The 22612-nt window shown below is 35.9% G+C and overlaps 1 protein-coding gene and 1 long non-coding RNA gene across 2 annotated transcripts in view; one reads left to right on the top strand and one right to left on the bottom strand.

Moving 5' to 3' along the window:
• The first annotated feature begins 62 nt into the window (after positions 1-62).
• The window catches only part of SLU7 (SLU7 homolog, splicing factor), a 56468-nt gene continuing 33918 nt past the window's right edge, over positions 63-22612 (top strand). The window contains exon 1 of the mRNA XM_056811540.1: positions 63-795. Coding sequence (XP_056667518.1) covers positions 591-795 — 205 coding nt within the window. The 5' untranslated portion in view covers positions 63-590. The remainder of the gene's footprint in view (positions 796-22612) is intronic.
• LOC130456385 (uncharacterized) lies at positions 4178-18177 on the bottom strand. Its single transcript, XR_008915154.1, has 2 exons — positions 17950-18177; positions 4178-4661 (listed from the first exon to the last, which is right to left on the bottom strand). It is a non-coding gene; the product is annotated as an uncharacterized LOC130456385 (long non-coding RNA).

Genomic DNA, 22612 nt, shown 5'->3' with positions numbered 1-22612 from the left:
AGGGCGGGGCCAGGACGTTGGATGAACCAATGAGAGATCCTGGAGGAGTTCGGCCAACTTTGTAATGGGAAGGGGCCGGCAGAAAAAAAGCTACAAGAAACTTGTGGGAATTTGCCCTTTGAGAAGTTGCTGCTTCCTGTCACTGGACTTGGAACTATGAAGGCGTAGGTTCATAATCCTCACCCTCTGACATTCAACGGATCTTTTAGCCTGGAGCCGAGCATTTTTTAAAATATGTTCAAATATGATTGTTTACGTTTATAAACCTACGTGTTTTATTTTACGGATTTAAAAAACATTATTCTGAGGTGTCCATACAGCCAAAGGCTTCCAAACCCATGACTAGCTGTATGACCCTAGACAAGCCCCCTAAACTTCCGAAGCTCAGTTTTCTCTGTAAAATGAAGGAATTAAACTAAATGATCTCTCAAGTCCTCAACTCCAAATCCCTCTTCTAGTTTCCAGCCTTTCAAACATGTGGACAACTAGTCATTAAATACCAACTGGGCAGCTAGGTGGGATCTTGACACCACAAATGGATACTCGGCACCTTTCTGACTCTCTCCGCCCTCCTCTCCCCCTCTGACTAGATGGGCTACAATCTGGTCTCTCCAACTCTCACTTTCCATCTTGATTCAGCTTGGTTTGAATTCAAAGGAAAACGTTACAACTGCTCAGGGTACTTCCAGTTGCCCTCTCCCCTTCTTTCCATCTTTTGTGTTGTCTTCACCCATTGGACTATAAACTCTTTGAGGACTGGAACTTCTTATTTGTATCTTATTTGTCTGGCACACAGTGAGTACTTAATAAATATCTGTTGTTTTTGTTGTTCAATCGTGTCCAACTCTTTGTGACCCCATCTGGGGTTTGCTTGGCAAAGATACTAGAGTAGTTTTTGCCATTTCCTTCTCCACATAATTTTACAGATGAGGAAACTAAGGCAAATAGGGCTAAGTAACTTGCCCAGGCTCACACAACTAGTAAGTGCCTGAGATCAGATTTGAACTCTTGACTCCAAGCCCAGCACTCTCCTTTATACCACCTAACTGCTCAATAAAATAATAAATATTCATGGAATTGAATTACTATGTGCAGAAGGTTGTGTTACATATAAAGTTCATAGGATCAATTCAGAACTGCTAGGTTTCTTTGAGGATGTCTAATCTATCCCAGGCACGTAGAAAACTGAGACCAAGGGAGTTATCAATCACTCAGTCACACAAGTACCCAAGTAGGAAGCATAGCAGAATTTAAACCTAGAGCCTCTGACTCAAAACTTATTGTGCTTTTTAGGGTATTATTCAGCCTCTCCAAGTTTATAGGTTTGAGTCTCATGGGCCCTGCTTGAAGATAACTATCTTATTTCCCTTTCTCTTACTCTATCTCTCCCCCCACTCAACCTTACCACCAGGTCTTGTCTTCTCCAGAAGAAAAATGACCAAATCATAGATTTAGAATTGAAAAAGACCTTAAAGTTTATCTAATCCATTTTAGTCATTTTACATAGATGTATGAGACCAAAGAGAAGCAGTGATATGCCAGCATTACATATGGTATTAAATGGTATCAAGATCCAAACCCAGGTCCTCTGATTCCAAATCCAACACTGTTATATGGCATGTTCTCCAGTCCTTTCACCATCATGTCCACTGTCCTTCCTAAAATGTATCAACCAGAATGGAACACAGGATTGTTTATAGGGTCTAAGCTGGGCAAGATACACCCTACTGATTCTAAATACTGCATCATGCTTTTGCAAACTATTAAAAATGAAAAGTCTTCAGGAGTACACAAAAACAGTTGTCCAGGCACAATTCACTTATATTTTATTTATGTTGATGAGAGCACCCAAGTGTAGGATTTTGTATCTATCCCAGATAAATTTTATCTTATTATCAATCAACCACTTAATAAGGTTTTATTATACCATGTGCTATTAAATTCAGCTATCTTCCTTCTCCTAGATCTTTTGGTATAGTAATTTGGCCATTCAACCTGTTAGCTCTTCCTTCAAGCTTCTTGTTATCTGTAAATTTGATCTGGATGGTATATATTCCTTCACCCAAATCAATCTGTATTAAATTGAATAAATTTTCAAGAGCTATATATTGATATGCTTAAATAGATTTATGCTGTCGCTCATGAGGGTATTCTTTACAGAATTGCAGACCAAAATCCATCCACATTTTCTCACCCAATGTGATTCACATCTATATTCTCCCATAGATCTTTCACAGAGAAACTAGCAATAGTTCTTGAGGCCTTCTTATAGTGCAGGGATTCTGAATTATATTTGTGTTATGGGCCCATGTTGCAGTTGAGAGAAGGGGCTGGTACCTTTTAAATAATACATTTAAAAGCACAAAATAAAATACATAGGTCTACAAAGGGACAGCTAGGTGTTACAGTGGATAGAGAGCACTGGGCCTAGAGTCAGGAAAAATTGAATTCAAATTCAGCCTCAGACACTTATTGCTGTGTGACCCTTAGCAAGTTACTTAATCCTGTTAGTGCCTCAGTTTCCTCCTCTGTAAAATGAGAAGAAAATGGAAAATTATTCCAGTATTTGCCAAGAAAACCCCAAATGGGATCATGGAGAATTTTTTGGTTTCCCAGTCTATAGATAGTCTATACTGTTGTCTATTAAGTTCTCAATAATGTCTTTAAAAAACAATCTATAAACCAGGAGAACATTGTACACAGAGACTGATACATTATGACACAATCGAATGTAATTGACTTTTTTACTAGAAGCAATGCAAAACCCAGGACAATCCAGAGGAACTTATGAGAAAGAACACTGTCCACATCCAGAGAAAGAACTGTGGAAACAGAAATGTAGAAGAAAAACATATGATCAATCACATGGTTCAATGGAGATGTGATTGGGGTTTTGATATTAAAGGATCATTCTACTGCAATATGAATAAAATGGAAATAGGTTTTGAACAGTGATACATATAAAACCCAGTGGAACTGTTTGTCAGCTTCAGGAGGGAGGAAGGAGGAGGAGGGGGAACAAGGGAAGGAATCATGAATCATGTAACCATGGGACAATATTCTAAATTTTTTAAAAAATGTTTTTGAAAAACAATCTATATATACCATAAGGAATGATGAACAGGATAAGTTCAAAAAAACCTGATTAGACATATGAACTGATACAAAGTGAAGTGAGCAGAACCAGAAGAACAACATATACTATAACAGAAATATTATAGAATGATCCACTGTGAAGACTAAACCATTATCAGCCAAAACATGTATCCAAGATAACCACAAGAGACTCATGATGAAAATGCTATCTACAGTCAAAGAAGGCTCTATTGTAATCTGAGTGAAGATCAAAACATGCCATCTTCCACTATATTTTTCCTTCATGAGATTTCTATTATATATGTTATATGTATCTACTATCATGACATGGGAATATGTATTACATGAAAGTATGGGTATAATCTATATCAGATTATTCATCACTTTGGAAAGTGGGGAGAGGGTAAGAGGTAGAAAATCTAAATTTTTTTAATTTCAAAAAACAATTGTCAAAAATTATCCTTACATGTAATTGAAAAAAAAATTTTTTAAACAACAATGGACATAGCTTAATTAAAAAATACTTTATCAATCATTTGAGCCATCAGTGAATTATAATCTTTTTGCTGCTGGAGGATCTTACCTCAGTGTTGATGGTGGCAGCTGACTGCTCAGGGTGGTAGTTGCTGAAGGTTGGGGTAGTTGTGGCAATTTCTTAAGACAACAATGAAGTTTCTCACATTGATTAATATTTCCTTTCATGAAAGATTTTTCTGTAGCATGGGATGTCATTTGATAGCATTTTACCCATAATAGAACTTCTTTCAAAACTGGAATCAATCCTCTCAAACTCTGTCACTGCTTTATCAACTAAGTATATGTAATATTCTTCAATACTGTTGTGTCTCGGGGATTAGGTGGCCCAAGGAGGGGGAAGAGGAGAGAGACAGAGACAGACAGAGAGAAAGAGGAGACAGACATACAGACAGAGAAACAGAGAGAGGGAGAGGGAGAGTGGGAGAGAGGAGGAGAGGAAGAGGGAGAGAAGGAGAAGGAAACAAACAGAGAGAGAAGGATAGAGGAGGGAGAGGACCAAGAAGGGAGGGAGGGAGACAAGAACTACCAGTTGATGGAGCAGTCAAAACATACACAACATTTATTTAGTCCTTCCTGGCACTTCAAAACAATTACAAGAATAACATCAAAGATCACTGATTTCAGACCACCATAACAGATTTAATAATAATGAAAAAGTTTGAAATTAAATTAATTATTAAATTAAATTAAAAATTACCAAACTATGGCACAGAGACACAATATGATCACATACTGGTTCTTCTCTTTTAAAGCTCTTCCAAGAGTTCATTTCTGGGCCTGACATCCTTTCACGTTTTCCTTTGAGGCTTCACACATTTCTTTGTTGGTATTGCTGTCCTTTTCTGAGTCTGCATTTTGGTCTTCCTTATTGCAGAAATAGTTTTTCCAGGGTCAGACTTTGTCTTTTATTCATTTGAGGGGGCTTTTTTCTCTGCCATGCCTATATGATGAAGCACCCCTCTACTCCAAGCATAAGCTGTTGGAAAAATGGCACTGATAGGATTGCTTGATTCAGGGTTGTTATAAACCTTCAATATGAAAAAAAAAGCAATATTTGTGAAGTGCAATAAAGTGAAATGCAATAAAATGAGATACATTTATATCTATCTCCAGTATATATTCCCTAATCTATCTCCCTAACATAGATCTATATAATGCATTTGTGTTCATATCTATTCAAATTAATGCCCTGGGCCCCCATTATTGTTTTCCTGTCCTTGAATTCCCTCCCCTTGAACAGCTGCTATGCTATCACATAATATCCTACTATTGTGGTGTGAAAGGGCAATTTACTCAAAATAGAAATAGGAGTAAAATCAGGGAAATGATGTTAAAAACAAAAAACAAATAAACAAAACAAACAAAAAAAAGCCACTCAACATCACACCCAGAATGCACCTACCCTTCTAACCTCCAGATTACATATTCAATCCTCCACTCCCCCTTACCTCCAGATACAATAAAACATCAAGGTATCTGTGGGGCACCACTCTCCAAATAACCCTTTAGTCTCTTGCTACAGCCAAAGAGGCAGAAGAAACTCAGTCAAGAGAGGTGAGAGAACTTGGGTGGGTAGCCTACATTATTTTCTTTTACATAATTCCATAGTAGCAAATAAATCTCAGTGTATAGGCTTCTTGGTCCTGAAATTAGAGAATGCTGATGTTTCCCACTACAGTGGGAACACATTTCAAATAGACAGACTTCTTGTTCAAGAGCTAAAGGAAAAACCCAATCTTGCTTCTTGTTACCTCAATTCCCACTGGAGCTGCAGTCAACACTGTACCCAGCATGGACTACATAGAGTAGTTATTATCATTTCTTCCTTGGCCTTTAGTTTCCTAACTTTCTTTGGCATTCTTTTCCAAACTGCTATCTTTTTCACAAATCTCCTGATTTGAAAGACCATTATTAGCTAGGGACAGTGGAGTTGGGGAAGCCTGCCATTAGACTGGGAAATTACCACACAGACTTATAGGAAATTCCATTCTTGAAGTTCCCAAAAGGGAACTTGTCTCCCACCAAAATCAAGGAATATCATGTGACCCAAACACATATGCAGGAAAGGATCCTTGTCAATGAAAAAAGTCTTGAAGTTTGTACTACTCCCTTACAGCTCTTCTGCCTTGGAACCAATTCTTAGTATTGATTCTAAGACAGAAGATAAGGGGTTTTTTAAAAAGACTTTATAAAGATGAGAAAATAGATATATAGGTTTATAATCTTTTTTAAGTAATAATAATATTGTCCATTATTTTCTCCTTCCTTTTGGTATCTTCCCCTCTCTAAAATATCTTGCCAACCAATCCCTCGATGTTTTTAAGATTATACTGATTATGGCACAAATCCTCAATGCAATATCTACTTGGTCTGGTCCATTACTCTTTCCTTATTCATCTTCTTAAATGTCATTTCAACTGACAGAAATTTCAATATTAGAGTCCAATTGTGGTATTTTCATAATTGCTGGTCATGAAAATAAATTGTTATAGAAACACAGGAAAATGTGTTTCACTTTTAATCATTTGGCTGTCCTCCTGTCCATTCCACTTATTTCTACTCTGAAATTGATATGACTCAGTTGAGCCTCATATCAAGTTTTCTTGTTGACTGACTGACTGACCTGTTTTTGCTTCTAGGATTTTGGGCAATTTTAGGAGGCAATACTGCTTATAATCTTCATTCATCCTCTGTAATGTTTACAAATGACTTTGCACTATAAACTAATGCTGCCCTTGACTACCATGTCTTTCTGTTTGCTAAAAAGATTAAGTGTTTATTGGATAACGCAGTTTCTGGACTCTTTTGTTCTCCTTGTTGAGTTTTATATGAGTTAAGCTTTTGCAGGAAATTATGATGATAAAAATCGATATGTTTGCCTTTTCTCATTTCCCATTTTTTGTTTGTCTATGTATGGCTTGTTTGAATAAGTTGATTTAAACTGTTGTGTCTTTTCTTATCTTTTGGTTTTTTTCTTAATTTGATATTGGTTTTGCTCTTGTATGATAGATAGCTTAACCCAGAAAGCTGGGTCTGATTCCTTCACTCTCCAGCAAAATGCAATAAGAAGGGGTAGCTAAGTAGATAGAGTGTAGATCTGGAGTTGGAGATCAAAGTTGCCCTCAGACATTTCTTAGCTGTGGAACTTTGGACAAGTCTCTTAGCAGAATTACCCAAATTTTATTGATCTTTTAGCTTGGATCCAATACTTGTGCCAATTCTAAGACAGAAAGTAAGATTTTTTTTAAATGCCATAGGAAGAGGTTTTTAAAAAGAAATTCCATTCAGTATAACTGCAGAACATGCAAAATATTTGAGTCTTCCTTATGATTCTATGAAAGCAACCATAAAAACATTTTTTACACAAATAAGCAGACAGATATTAATTGTTCACCATTTGGTCATGCCAATAGAGTAAAATTAAAATACTATCTAAATTAATTTGCATATTCTATATCATGCCAATTAAACAACTGAAGATTTGGTTACTTTATAGAACAAGAAAAAGATGATGATAAAATTCATCTGGAGGAACCAAACAAAGCTCAAGAATCTCAAGGGAAAAAATGAAAAAAGTGAGTTGAGAAAAGAGACTTAGAAGTACCAAATTTCCCCAACAATTATGGGAATTTCAAGGAAGAGTTGTTGAAATCCAAAGCCACACATGCAGGAGAAAGAGTGAGAATCAAAATTGTCTTTCCTTTTGAAGTCAATTGAGAGGCAGCTGGGTGGCTCAGTGGATAGAGAATAAGATCTGGAGTTTGGAAGACCTAGGTTCAAATCTGATCTCAGAAATTCCTAGCTGTCTGACCCTGGGCAAGTCAATTAATCACAATTGCCTACCCTTTACCACTCTTCTACCTTGGAACCCATACTTAGTCTCAATTCTAAAACAGAAGGGAAGGGTTTAAAAATAAAGTCAACTGAGTAGCCAGCTCTTGGCCAATCCTTTTTTGATAGTGTTAAATTTAAATTAAAATCCATTAACTCCAAGTATTATATTTTATAAAGTTTATTAATAATCACTTGAAGTAGAAGAAACAAAAGGAACAAAAGTAAAATCTGAGTAAAAAACACCTGAGTAAAATTCTCCTGCCTTTCACCTCACCCCACCTCCATAGCTGTGTTTCCAAGAGAAGAGAAAGAGAGGGCAGAGCTACACAAAACTTATATCCTCCCTATGTTAGCACATAACTTGAGAAGGAACATGGGAAGCTAGGAAAGAGAGTTCTTGGGGAGCAAATTTGTGATTATACAATCCCCTCTGTGATTCCATTGGGAAACAAGGATGTAGAAATCTTCCAGATTTACATGCCTAGTTTACCCAATGAATCAGTACACATAACCAACTTATATCTCTAAAGATCTTTAACTAAAGGTACATATAATATTGCTGTTTCTAACAGGAAATTACAATAATTTGGAGATAAGAGTAATAAAAGAGAAAGAGAACAAAACCAATGATTACTAGGCACATTGTCAAAAAGCCAGTTAGGGAGCAGTCCCCTTTGGCATAAGAGTTTACATTCAAAATAAATGTTCAATAGTGGGGAATGTGAAGAGCAACTAGCCTCCAGTTTCTTAGTCATTTCCTCCAGTATGAATTGGCACACTAGATTCAGGTTCCCCAGTCCCTTCTAGACCTAGACAAGGACCATATAAAAATTCTACCACTTTACCAGTTCTAGGCACCTAGTTCTACTTGAGACCCCAGTGATCTGTTTCCTGACTATCCCTTTTTATGTTTCCCCTCAATCAAACTTGTTTGCTTCATTTTATGTAGCTCCCACTTATGCTATACTGGGTCTTTTGGTGCTCTACCCACCTATCATCAGCCATTTGTCCAGGGCTGGGACTAACAGTCTATTTCTCAAGTCAAGTTTTGGGGAACTCAGTAGCAAAGGCTGTATAACCTTTATAAACAGAGTAGGACTTAAACTTTTTCTCCCAAACACTAGAACTGTGACTAAAGCCTGCCACCAATAAGCCTATCAGGCTCTTTCCACTGGCAACATCAGTGGTATATAAGGGATAATGATACCTTTTCTTAGACTGTACATAGGGATACCAATCTCTCTTCAAACTACATTCCTCAGCCAGAATATATATCCCCATAATGTACCAGGACATCATTTTGCTTCTCAGCTCTCTTGATAAGATGGCCACTACTGCAGCTTCTTCTCAGCTTTCTGATTCCTTTATCACTTTGCTACTTTTGGCACTATTAGTCATTCTCTAGTATTGAATATTCTCATCCTCCCTTTTCCCCTAAAGCCTGTTCTCTCCTGGTTCTCTTCCTAATAATATCAACACTCATTCTGTCTCATTTTCTAGAATGTCATCTGTCTCCTACTGTCTATACATGAACATCTCTAAGCTTCATCCCTGGAATGCCTTCTTTTCTCTCACTATATTCTTTTTCTTGGTGATCTCATTTGTTCTATGTATTCATTACCATTTTTATGCAGATGATTCCCAATACATATGTCCAGTATCCATATATCCTAACTCTTTAGAATTCCAGTTCTTCTATCCAACTGCCTGCTGGATGTCTTTGCCTTGATGTCCTAAAAGTATTTCAAACTTAGTTTGTCTGAAACAGACCTCAATATTTATATATAAATTCTCCCCTCCTTTAGACTTTTCTGTATTTAAGAGTATCTTTATCCTTTCAGTCATGCATATGTACTGGAAACCTTATTTCCTCTCCTCTTTTTCCCTCCGTATTTGATCAGTTACAACTTCTATATTTGATCATTTACCAAGTGTTATCAATTATTCTTCCACAATATATCTTGGAGCCATAGAAAAAGACAATCCCCCTGACAAAAAAAAAATTATCGTAAGCAAACACGTAGACTATGGGGTAACTGACATACATATTCATCAAGCAGCTATACCTCATTTGGGTATAAACTTAGTATGACCAATCCTATGTAGATTCTACATTAACTCTGAGATCACTCTTTCCAGGAACTATAATGGTAATACAGGGAAGACTATGCAAAGGCTTGGAGAAAATGTTTACATTTCTTTTTTGCTACATCTTTAAAGTAAAGAATCCTTTGTAAATAAATATATTTAAATATCTTTCTAATTTGAAATAAGCTTGAATGTTTTTATTCTATAAAAAAATTATCAAACTAGAACTATTTCTTTTTGTTATTTTCCAAAGTGCATCAATTTAGCAAAATATATTTCATACAAAATATCCTCAACTTGTGTCTAAAAGAATAGACAAACTGAATCATAAGAAATAATGATTAAAAATAGATAAGCTATCTTATCAGCTTTCAAACTATAGACCATTAAACCCAACTTTTATTATGAAAAAATATATAGAATATATATAAGGGATGTAGCAAATATTTAAGCCAAAAAACAATACTCACTAAGAAATAATATAGGTTCATCAAGAATAGGTCATATCTTGTGTTTCTTTCCCCTCACCCCTTAGTTGAAATAGAAGGGAAAAAAAGAAAACTGACTTTTTAAAGAATAGCATATGTCAAATTAATCTCATTTTCTTCTTCAACAGAGTGATTTTATTGATAGATCAAGATGATACTATAGATATATTTTACCTGGATTTTAACAAAGTATTAATCAAAGTTTCTCTCACTGTTCTTATGGGATGGATCCATAGAATAAATGAGTATCTAAATCAGCTGTCTTCAAAATTTTTTGATAGCATACCCATATTAATTTAAAATGTCTGAGCCCACACCCCAATATGTATAAAGTTATTTGCAAATAATATGCATGTACTACCATATTAATAATTAGGTAATTTATAACACAAAACAAAAATTTGCATTTATAAAGAATTACATGAAGATGAAATAATATTTGATCCTAGATCAATAAGAAGTCACTGGAGTGTATGGAAAAGTTGAGCAACATGATCAGATTTGTGCTTCAGGAAAATTATTTTAGCAGTTCTATGGGGCATGAATTGGAGAAGGCAGAGATTTCAGGTAGAATAAATAAGCGGTTATTTCGGCAGTTCAAGCAAGAAAGGATGAAGGCTTTGGCTATGTGGCTAGTGAGAAGGCAACAGATTTAAGAGATGTTACATAAGTAAAAATAAGATTCGGAAACTGTAAGGGTTAAATTAGGAGTTTTGACAAAATAAGGGAGCAGCTTTTAATAATTTAAGTTTTGAGAATATAGTAGAGTTATAAATTAATATTATCCCTTTAAGCCAAAGAAAAGAAAACTTTTATTAGCTTTTAACAATTAATGATTTAGTTTCATTAAAATAGAGATAGTAAAAGAATATAGTAAAATAAATATAATAAAGGTGAGAAATACAGGAAAGAGGTAGAGAAAGAAAATGTCTTTACTTGTTATCCTATAATTACTGCCTATATCTATTTATAACTACTGCTAATAACTGCAGTTAGAGAAAGTCCAGCTGATCACCCTTCAGCTCAGCTCACCAGGCAGAATCAATCAATCAATCTATATATATAATCCATATATCCCAATCACTAACTAATTACCAACTCATACCACCAGCAACCAACCCCCAATGACCAACTCATGCCCAGTAGCCAACTTCCCTTCAAAATTGTCATAGATTACTGTACTGCCGAAAATAAATAAGTTCTTTCACAGATGATCATCATACAATGTTGCTGGAATTGTGTATAATCATCTCATTCTACTTATTTCACACTGACATCAGTTCATGGACATCCCCTCATTTTCCAACTCTTTGCCACCACAATAGAGAGGCTACAAATATATTTATATAAGTAGATCCTTTTCCTCTTTTAAAAAAATTCTCTTTGGGCTACAGATATAGTAGAGGTATTACTAAATTAAAGGATATGAACAGGCCCATTGGGTATAAATCCAAATTGCCCTTCAGAATGATTGACTCCTTCACAATTCTACCAGAAATGCATTAGTGTTCCAATTTTGCCACATCCTCTCCAATATTTATCATTTTCCTTTACTGTTAGATTGGCTAGTCTGATAAGTGTGAGGTAGTACCTCAGAGTTGCTTTAATTTATATTTCTCTAATCAAAAATGATTTAGAACATTTTTATATGATTATTAACTTTGCTTCATCTGAAAACTGATTATTCATCTCCTTTGATCAATTGTCAATTGGGGAATGTATTGTGTTCTTATACATTTGACTCAATTTCCTATATATTTGAAAATTGAGGCCTTTATCAGAAAAAAATTGCTGTTAAAAAAAAATTTTCCCCAGTTTGTTGTTTCCCTTCTCAACTTAGTTTAGATATGTTCATTTAACTCCAATGTGGCACAGATAAAAGTTAGTCTGTTTCACCTCGGCTCATGTACACAGGAACCAAAGAACCAAAACACTGGGTACAGAATTGAGAAGTTTGCACGGTTGAGGGATAATGTAGAATGAGGAAGTTTGGGAAGACAATAGGAGCAATTGTGCTGGAGTCACATTCCAAAATTGCTAATATAAGGATAATGAGATAGGACCCAACTTGTCACTTCTAATTAGTTGGTCACATAGACCTCGGGGTCAAGCCATAGGCCCCATTACTGAAACCTCTTACCTAGATCATAGGACAATTATATATATTTGAAAGCCATTCAGTAGCCAGACTAGAAGAATAGTCACTAATTATATGATGCTAATTTTGAAAGAAATCTTTAGATAAAGTCCCCAAGGATATCAATGCTTTGCTAACAGCTTTCTGTTGTTTAACATTTTTATCAATGACTTGCATAAAGGCATAAATGGCATCCTTATCAGATTGGCAGATGAAAAAACTAGAAGCCATAACTAGCACAAAAAGGTTTAACAGCTTAGAACCATGGTCCAAATCTAATGAGATTAAATTTTAACAATAAATGTAAGGTATTATACATGGGTAAAAATATCAGCCACATAAATACAAGATGAATGAGATATAGTTAGACAGCAGTTCAGCTGAAAAAGATTGGAGGGGGAGCAAATGAGTAGGTTGGCTTATGTATGAGTCAAGAGTATAATATATGATAGCTTTAAAAGCTAATGTGATTTTAGGCTGCATGAAAAGAAGCACAGGAAACTCAGGAGGCAATGGTACCACTGGTCAGACCACACCTGGAGTATCATGCTCATTTCTAGAAATTGCAATTTGGAAAGGACATTCAAAAGCTAGAGAATATTTAGAGGAGAATCACCAGGATGATGAAGGGTCTTGAGGTTATGATAGTTGAGGACTGGTTCATATATTCTAAATTTAGAACTAAAAGCAACCTTACAGGTCATTCAGTCCTAAATTTACAAAAGAGAATATTTTATTTTATGAATGAGAAAATTGTTTCATAGAAACATTAAATCACTTGCCCAAGGTCAGTTAGAAAGTAAAAAAATGAAGAACAGATTCAAACCAATATCCTTTAACTCAAAATCTAGCCCTCTTTCCAATCAACTATATAGGTTTCTTTGAAGGAACTAGATATGTTTAATCTGAAAAAAGGGAAGACTTATGGAGAATATCTTAATAATAGGCAAGGACTTAAAGGGCTGATATTTATGGCTTATCCCTCTCTTCCTACTGGAGGAGCAAGAAGCAACCATAAGTGTTTTAGTGGTATAATGCCATCAGTCTCACATCATTACACTCCTTCAGCCCAGCTCTCCACCATCCTCTAAGCCCATCTCCTAGAGGCCTCTTGTCCCCTCTGATGTTAAAACTAGTCTAGAACTGTGTCCTAAGAGTAAATGATACTGTAACCATTAGACCCAGGAGACTCATGACAAGTAGATTTCTTCAAAATAAACAGATAGTTATAGATGTCCTTCATCCTGGAAAAGCTGAACTGAGAAAAACTGGCCAAGATTGTAAATCTTGAAATCTCTCAGACTTGTGAATGTTAAAAAATTTCCTATCAGGGAATTCTTAATTGGAACAAATTCCCTACTGAGAAACATTCCCCATTTTGATGTGAGAACTCGCCAGGATCAGAAATGGGAGGACCTCTATTCCACCCGTACTTAAGATGGCTTTAGGGCAGAAAACTCCTTGCTAAACAAAGAAAGTACTTGGATCCATGCTTATGGTGGGGCAAGGAGTTCTTTGAGCCAGGACTGTTTTTAGAATTGATACAATGAGATGCTAGGTACCTAAAAGGGTCGGGCAAGTTTTGTCTTAATGAGATTAGTTGACTCAGCTGTGTTTTCACTGATTCAGACTTACTGAGGAGATTTGTCGACTTAGCAGAAATTCAGATGGACAGTCCTTTGGAAAGCGTCTACAGTGATTGGTAGATGTAGGGACTTAGGGGAGGTGACATGGGAGAAAAACCCCTATATAAGAAAAAGCAGAATCTCTTGAGGAGATAAATATATCCTTTTGGAGGATCTCTGATGAGGATCGCTTGGGAAGAATCTCTTGAGAGAGGCTCTGGAGAAAGGCCCTTTGGAACAGTCTCTGGCTGGAAGGCTCTCTGGTGAAGTCAGCTGAGATGGAGCTGGCCTGATGTTACTAGAATCCTTGTTTAGTCAGACCTTGTGGTGAGTGTTAAAAAAACTGACTGATTTCTCTCTTAAGACTCAGGTCTAGGCCATATTGGCTTGAGGCCCTTCATACTTATTCCTTTCTTACTCTCTCTCTCTTTCTTTGATTACTCATTGTATTGTTAATTAAAAATCTCTATAAAACCCAATTGACTTGGGTATTTGAATAATTGGGAATATTTCCCTGGCGACCACCTTATATTTGATTTAAAACCCAAGACACTGTAGTGAAACATATTTCTGCGGTCAAAATTTACTCACCCTCTCTTATATCTAACATAATTTATATCTTCCACCATTTTAACTCACTACAGTTTAAGACCTCAACCATTTTAAATCTCACAAGATGTACAAAACAGCTCCAGATGTCATTTTCGTCTTTGGATTCAGAACCCATTTTGGTAGGAGTAAAACTACAGGCTTTGGTTTATGTTTTGCTTTATGTTTGATGTAATTTATCCCTTAAGTATGCAAAGGGAAATGAATCAAAGCACAGACTTAAAAAGCATAGCTTGTATAAGAAGGAAAAGACATCAAGAAAGCAGAACAAGGAAGGCAAGAACAGAATAAAGAGTAAAGGGTACTACAACAGCAAACAATAGTGTTGGCAAAAAGAAGGAATAAAAGACACCATGGATGATGCTTGTCTATGAAAATAATATGGATTTCACATCAAAGAATAAATAAATTATGTGAAAATGTCAAGGTAAAAAAGCAAAGTTATTAGGGGAGGCCCCAGAGAATAGAACTTAGAGTAATGAGTGAAAGTTAGGAAAAACAAAAACAAAAGAAAAGCAAATTTAGGATTAATGAAAATTAATGAAACCCTCATAATAATTAGGGGTATTCCAAACACTCTCTGCTTGCCTTTGATACGCCATGTCCCAATTCTAAGCTTAAATTTCCTCAACTATCTAATACTGAGTTCATAGTAAGTGCTTAAGAAATACTTGCTGATTGTTGGCTGACTTAACTTTGATTGTCAATATAAAATGGAGATAATAATACCATTAGCGTCCACCTCCCAAGGTTGTTATGATGAAAGTATTTCATAAAGCTTAAAACGCTATAGAAATGGGAATATTTGTTCTGTTTCATGGCACTTTATTTCTTTGTGAATTCATTTTAGGAAAATGCTAAACAACTTGTAAAATGTGGCATAGTGGCATCCTATCAAAAGAAAAACAAAGGCCAAAAGTGTTCCAGTAGTACATAATTCTTCTGAGTTGTGATTCTAATATCTTTGTAATTATCCTAAGTGGCATATTTATCTGGTATAACATTTGAAATATGCAAATGATGATCCTTATGGAAACAATACATTGTCATGGAACTATAAGATAATAACAGAATAAAATTAAAAATGGGATAGGCTGACTGAGAAGGAAATGGATTCCCTTTAATGGGTTCCTCCTCACTTCAAGCAAAGGCTAAATGCTTTGTTTTGGGCTATGTTATTGATTCTTCTTCAGGTGCTGGAGGAACAAATAAATTACAAGGTCCCTTCTAAACTCTGAGATTCAGTAGTTCTCTTGTAAAATGTAACTTCTGTAGGAAAACCTAAATTCAGTGCTCACTTAAATAAGTAGTATGATTGTACTAAATTAGCATTATTGTTCTTCAGTCATTTTCAGTCATGTCCAACTCTCTGTGACCCCATTTGGGGTTTTCTTGTGTGATGTGGAAATCACTTTAAAAGACTGATATATATTAATTTAAGGTCGCCAAGGAATTCAGCTATGTAATTCCTAAATGAAAACTCAAGTCAGCAGTCAACCTTTTATGGAGTTTTTAATTACTAACAGGAGGAAGAAAGGTATTAGAGAGAGAGAGTGAGAGAGAGAGAGAGAGAGAGAGAAAGAGAGAGAGAGAGAAAGAGAGAGAGAGAGAAAGAGAGAGAAAGGGAAGAGAAGGGAATAGGGCTTAAATACCCCCTCTACTTAGGCTGGGCCAAAGGCCCAAGGCCTTGGATAGCTGAGGCAAAGAAAAGAGATCAGTCCCTATCACTCACATGACCAAAATGGAGAAACAGTTTCAGGGCCTCCACTCCAAGCACCAAGGCTCCAACAACCTCCTTTCCTCCCCACAGGAAGTCCCCAGACTCCTCAGCTGTCCTCTACCTCACTTCCTGTGTCTCCCCTGTGCCAATGGTGGCTCTAGCTTAACCCAGGACCGCCCAAAGGTCTGTCCCCTTTGCACATGTCTGTTGAAGGTCATATTCTCAAATAATTAAATCTTGAGCTTTGCTGCAGCCCTTCCTAAATCCTGTTACTCTGAGTAGGGTGGAGATTGTAGTTTCCAAGATCTGATTCTGTCATTCCAAGTATCTCCATTGTTATTGATCAGGAAATAGCCAAATCCCATCCTCTAAAGAATGGTTTGAACAGGGTTGAGTAGTTTTGAAATTCACACTTGACAAAGATACTAGAGTGGATTGTCTTTACTTATTCTGGCTTATTTTACAGATGAAGAACCTTAGATAAACAGGGTTAAGTGATTTGTCCAGGGTCATGAAGCTAGTGAGTGTCTAAGGCTAGATTTGAACTCTGTAAGATAAGTCTTCCTGAACTCCAGGCCTAGCACTCTATCCACTATTTCACCTAACTGCCTAGGATCCAGCCTACATATAAAATAAGAGAGGCCTCTCAGAACCCCTCTAGCTCTACATCTATGCTCTATAGTTATCATTCATCATTTGACTATTGTGGTTTCAATAAATTATAAGGAGGAAAAAGAGTATTTAACCAAAGGACTAAAAGAAGCCTAACAAAAACAAATTATCATGAGTTCAAGAAATATGTAAGTTCTTCATCTTTCATCAACAAATATTCTGGTTATTTTAAACAAGCATGGATTTTTGTATTCTAAGAACATTGGGGGGCAGCTGTTTTCATCTCTCTCTGTAATTTCTCAAAGTTATTTCTCAAATCTAAAAAAATGTTTATAATCTATTTCCTGAATTTGTATTAAGTGGAATAATTTGCTTAAAGACTACAGATTAAATAAAAAATTGTATAGAGGTGGATATCAGTGTAGGATTTTTTTTGTTTTTTGTTCCAACTTGTCTTTTAATTTTTTTCATTATCTGGAATCTTTTCCTTTTTTCTTCAAAGTCTTTATTCAGGACTTCATCCCCTTCTCAATTCTAGAAATCCTATCCAGAGAAAGTAAAAGCGTGACCTAAATCACATTCCTATGTCTTCTTTCTATTTAATCATACTCTTCAAGAACTTCTCTGGCCCTCAGTTTTCCCTTGTGCTAAATAAGAGAGCTGGGCAGCTAGATGGTACTGTAAAGAGTGTATAAGAGGGAAAGGACAGAAGCAATGGGAAAAAAATTAAATTTGACAAACTATCTCAGGAGAAGAGGAAATGGAACTCCAGCTGACTTTGGGGGATGGTATGGAACTTTTCAGCCAAGCTCAGGAGGGGGCAGTTGAAAAACTGGAAGGGGTTCTTTGCTCCTGGAGCTGAGAGAAGGAACTGATCCTTTGCTGTAAAGATGCCCATTTTCTCAATCCTTTTGCCTGAACCATAGATCTTATCTTTCAACTGGTGACACTTTTAGGATAAAGACTTTTGGTCCCTTAGGGGAACCTCAGAGCTTATCCTGAAGAAAGACCCTGGATCAAATGCCCCAGATCTGTATAGGAAATAGCTAGGGATTTTCTTTCCCTCTTTCCTCATTACCCATCAACCCTTTATACCTAAATAAATAGACATTTTGATTTTAATAGACTTCAAACAGACTCAATGTATTGAGGGGAACTTCAAAGAACATCATAGAAAGGAGGGCTAAGGGGAAGTTTACTTACCATTTTAGTCTAGACAGAACTGACTCCATTTGTTAACAGCTCAACTTGAGGGAAGGGAAGGGAAGGAAGGAAGGAAGGAAGGAAGGAAGGAAGGAAGGAAGGAAGGAAGGAAGGAAGGAAGGAAGGAAGGAAGGAAGGAAGGAAGGAAGGAAGGAAGGAAGGAAGGAAGGAAGGAAGGAAGGAAGGAAGGAAGGAAAGAAAGAAGGAAGTGTTACCTAATATTTGTTCCCCAAGTAGCTAGAATTTTGCTTCCTTCTTCAATTTCCCCACTAATACAAGAGTCAAGAAAACCATTTTGATCCTGAATAACAAACCCTATTGTGAAGAAAAAGGAAGCCAATTTTTGATCCCTTGGTGGCCATTTTGGGTCAGTTAGGGAATACAACTTTTTACTTGTTTATAGTTAAAAGAGATTTATCAATATATATCTATACATTAGAATAAGATAGATTTTGGGGTAGGTAGAAAGTACAGTGTAGATTTAAGGAGGATCACTTTTTGGGGTGATCAAGAAGTAAATCTGTGAGGATTAGAAATTGGTATATAGGTTAGTATTGATTAGTTATAGGGAATTATATCTCTTATAATTAACTTTCTGTTTCCTTTTCCTTTCCATACATTCTTATAGTTCATTAAATAAGGTTGTGGTTTGTTTTGGGGTTGTTTTTTTTTTAATCACCAGTCTGAGCAGATTTTCTTCAACTGCCAGGACCAGTCATTTTTTTCTCCAACTGTTAACAGGATCAAACCCAACCAAGAGCCTATTCATAACCACCAACAATTATTGATACCAATATCAATCAATAGCAAGGGTTTATATTTCCCATTACAATGGTACTACAGATAGAGGGTCAAACCTAGAGTCAGAAAGATGATTCTTCCTGAATTCAAAGCTGGTCTTAATCACTTACTAGTTATATAGTCCTGGGCAAGTCACTTCACCCCAGTGGTCTCAGTTTACTCATCTATAAAATGAGCTGGAGAAGGAAATAGCAAATCCCATAAGTATCTTTGACAAAAAAGGTAAATACAACTGAAAAAATAAGAAAATTGAACTATAGAATCTATAAGGTGCTTCATTTAGCTCAAATGTTCCAGCTGGCTATTTTTCTTCTCATTTAAATGAAAATTGTGAGTTTTATTATTAAATCAAGGCTATTTGTTTAAAATATTCATTTTTTATTCATTTTTTTCTGCTTCTTACTAAGGAAGAATATAGTAAGGACCTTTGCCCATTAGAATTACCTTTGGAAAGGCATTGATTTTTTGGAAGGCTGAAGCCCCAGAAAGAAATTAACACAGCATTCTTCTTGACCATATATGAAATAACAATTCCTCTGACATTTAACTTGATATGTGACTTTGGCTAAGTAACAATCTCAGTTTCTTCATCTATGTGTAGCTCCCGTTACCAAGGAGATATACATGCTGAGCATCAAGTTCTGCTGGCTGGGAGATTCTTCAGTCTCTTTGATCTATGAAGGAGTGTGCCTCAAAGAAACAGCATTGCCTCTCCTCACCCAGAAAAAGAAAATGTCAAGACAGGCATCAGTGAACAGAGATGGAGAGAAAAAGGAGGAAAAGAGAGATGGGAGGGAAGGGAACCAAGGGAAAAGAGAGATGAGAGGAAGCTACAATGATGGGAAAGGGGGAGGAAAGGGCAGGGGCAGGAGCTACACCATGGAGATGCCACTCAAAACTGAGATGATGAGAGAATCTAGATCTGTTGACGTTTTTTTGAGAACAATGGGGATGGGGATGCTTCTCCCTCTCCCTTTCTTGAATCCTATCTTCTCAAGGAGAGCGAGTCCCCAGTTCCAGAGCTTATCCCCTTTCTCTAGTTTATGTTTAAGCTTAATTAATATCTACTACCAGCTTAAAATAAAGTGATTCATCCAAATAATTTCTCATTGGTATATTTACATTCTTGGGAAAAGGAAGCCTGAAAGAAGGACCGTGACATGTTTCATACAGAAAGAGGAAGAAAGACAGAGAAAATAGATTTACTACTGAAATTTTAGGTCTTTTCTGGGCCTTTGAGTTCCTCAAAACATAGCAACATTTGGAACAAAGGCACTACTCTGTAACTTGCAGGTTTAGCTCCTATGTTCATATGTCTTAGACAGGCCCTAAAGATGGGGGAGATGCTGTATAGAAGCAAGCAAACAGATGGGATGAGGGAAACTGTACAATGTTTTTAATAATCCTAAACTGTTTCCATTTTTTGGAAAGCATGATCTCCAAAGAATCAAAATTATAGGAAAGTAATGGAGATATGGATAGTGGGAATGAATAACTTGCCCTACCTGAGGTGTGTGCAAGAGGTGTCACTAAATATATCATCCAAAAAAAATTGGATGAGCTAGACACATAAGAACAACAGATAGCAATCAAAGCCTGCATTAGAATACACATAAACACATGAATATACATATATACACACATATACATATAGTCATGAGCATTAGAAATTAAGAAAATAAAATATATATTTATACATAGATTATTTTACAGCTATAAAACCCAAGACTCAACAAAGAAATTAAATTAATGAATGGCTTTAGCATAGAGCAGAGCATAAAATAAATCCACAAAAATCACATTCATTTCTACTTACCACCAACAAAGTCAGGAAAATTTGATGGAGAAATATCATTTATAATAATGACAAATTTTAGCAAAGTGGACATTAATTTGGGAAGACATACTTGTATAAAGAAAACTTTAAAATTTGTTTGTCAAAAACAAAAGAACAGAACAAATAGAGATTCAGAACAATTTGAAGTTGAGCAACTATATTAAAAATGCCCAAACTTCCCAAATTAATTCATAGATTTAATGAAATACCAACCAAAATGCCTATAAGCTATTCCATAGTCATAAAATAGATGAGGCAAAAAAATATTCATTAAAGTAGATAAAGTCATAAAATATTAATATGAGAAAATGGATTGGCAATAAACCAGAACTATGAAATAGAATTTATCAGAAATCAGTAAAAAGAAAAGCTTAATATACCAGATTTCAAATTATACAAAATTCAAATTATATAAATATATTTTACAAGTGAATACTGAATATATAAACTTAAACTGATAAAATATGTTTGGTCTTGTATTTAAAAAAACAGATTAATGGAATAAAATGGAAAATCTAGCTAATAGGACCTAGAATATTTCAGTTTAGTCTTGCTAGGGACTTTTCCCCCCTCTTCTTCCCAAAAATAAATAAGTATCTCTCAGAATTTATTCTGGAATTCTTGGAAAAGGACCCTTCCTGTCCCAGCATGATCTGAAGAATACCATTTAGTTGTCCTCTTAAGCACAGAGCTAAAAAGATGTAATCAGAAAGAACCCATATTGTTTTACCAGCTCCTGAATAAGTGGAAAGAATAACCATTAAACACTTGAAGCTAAGAAATAGATATGAGGTGCTTCTTCCATGTCTCCCAAAATGAGAGTAGTAAACTTTAAAGAGGAAATTGCTGCTTGTTTTCTATGGAATGATGATACAAAGCCATATGTACCCAAATGTGTTATAGATGCATAGTGTCAGAGGAAAAAGACATGAAGAATGGAAAATATGGACCAATTCAGTTTCTTAAAAGATATGTACAGTTCCCAAATATTTCTAGCAACCTTTTTAGTATTAGCAAAGACATATAAAAAGAAAGTAGATGCCTATTGGGGGAAAGACTAAATAAATTGTGAATATAATGAAATATCAGTGCTGAAAGAAAGAATGACAAACATAGAATATCATGGAGAACTAAAATCAAACTGAATCAAAGTGAAGTAAGAAGAATCAGCAAAGCAATTGTGAAGATGGGATTGACTCTCCTCTTGCCTACTTTTAAATTTAATCAACCAAAAGCATAGCCACCCCTACTTAACACTAAGTAGGGGAGGTCCACAAGACACTTACTAAAGTGGGTAACAACTCCAGAAGTGACTGACCACTCCCTGGGCAGTACTAAACAAATTGAGAGGTGAGAGCAATGAGAAATGGTTAGGAACCACCTTGCTCTGAAGTAATGGAGTATAACTGAGGTGGATGGATGTTGTTATTTACCCTAGGGAACTGGGTTTATAAGTATTAGTCCCCTTTAGTGAAGTAAGGCAGATTGAGCCTTACCACATTAGGGTCAGAGAGCAAACCAGTCTTTCAAGCCTTCTTGGTATAACAGTAACAGATTTATTTATTAACAAAGGGTAAGGAGGGAGGATTTATCAATAATAATATTTTATTTTTTAAACATTATTTTATTTGGTCATTTCCAAACATTATTCATTGGAAACAAAGATAATTTTCTTTTCCTCCCCCCCCCCCCACCTCTCCCATAGCTGACGCACAATTCCACTGGATATCAATATGTGTCCTTGATTCGAACCCATTTCCATGTTGTTGGTATTTGCATTAGAGTATTCATTTAAAGTCTCTCCTCAGTCATATCCCCTCAATCCCTGTAGTCAAGCAGTTGCTTTTCATCGGTGTTTTTACTCCCACAGTTTATCCTCTGCTTGTGGATAGTGTTTTTTAGATCCCTGCAGATTGTTCAGGGACATTGCATTGACACTAATGGAGAAGTCCATTACATTCAATTGTACCACAGTGTATCAGTCTCTGTGTACAATGTTTTCCTGGTTCTGCTCCTTTCACTCTG

This window comes from Monodelphis domestica, chromosome 1, assembly GCF_027887165.1.
Source record: "Monodelphis domestica isolate mMonDom1 chromosome 1, mMonDom1.pri, whole genome shotgun sequence".
NCBI classification, from domain to species: Eukaryota; Metazoa; Chordata; class Mammalia; order Didelphimorphia; family Didelphidae; genus Monodelphis; species Monodelphis domestica.
Note: the sequence above shows the minus strand (reverse complement) of the source record. Positions and strands in the feature narration are given on the sequence as shown.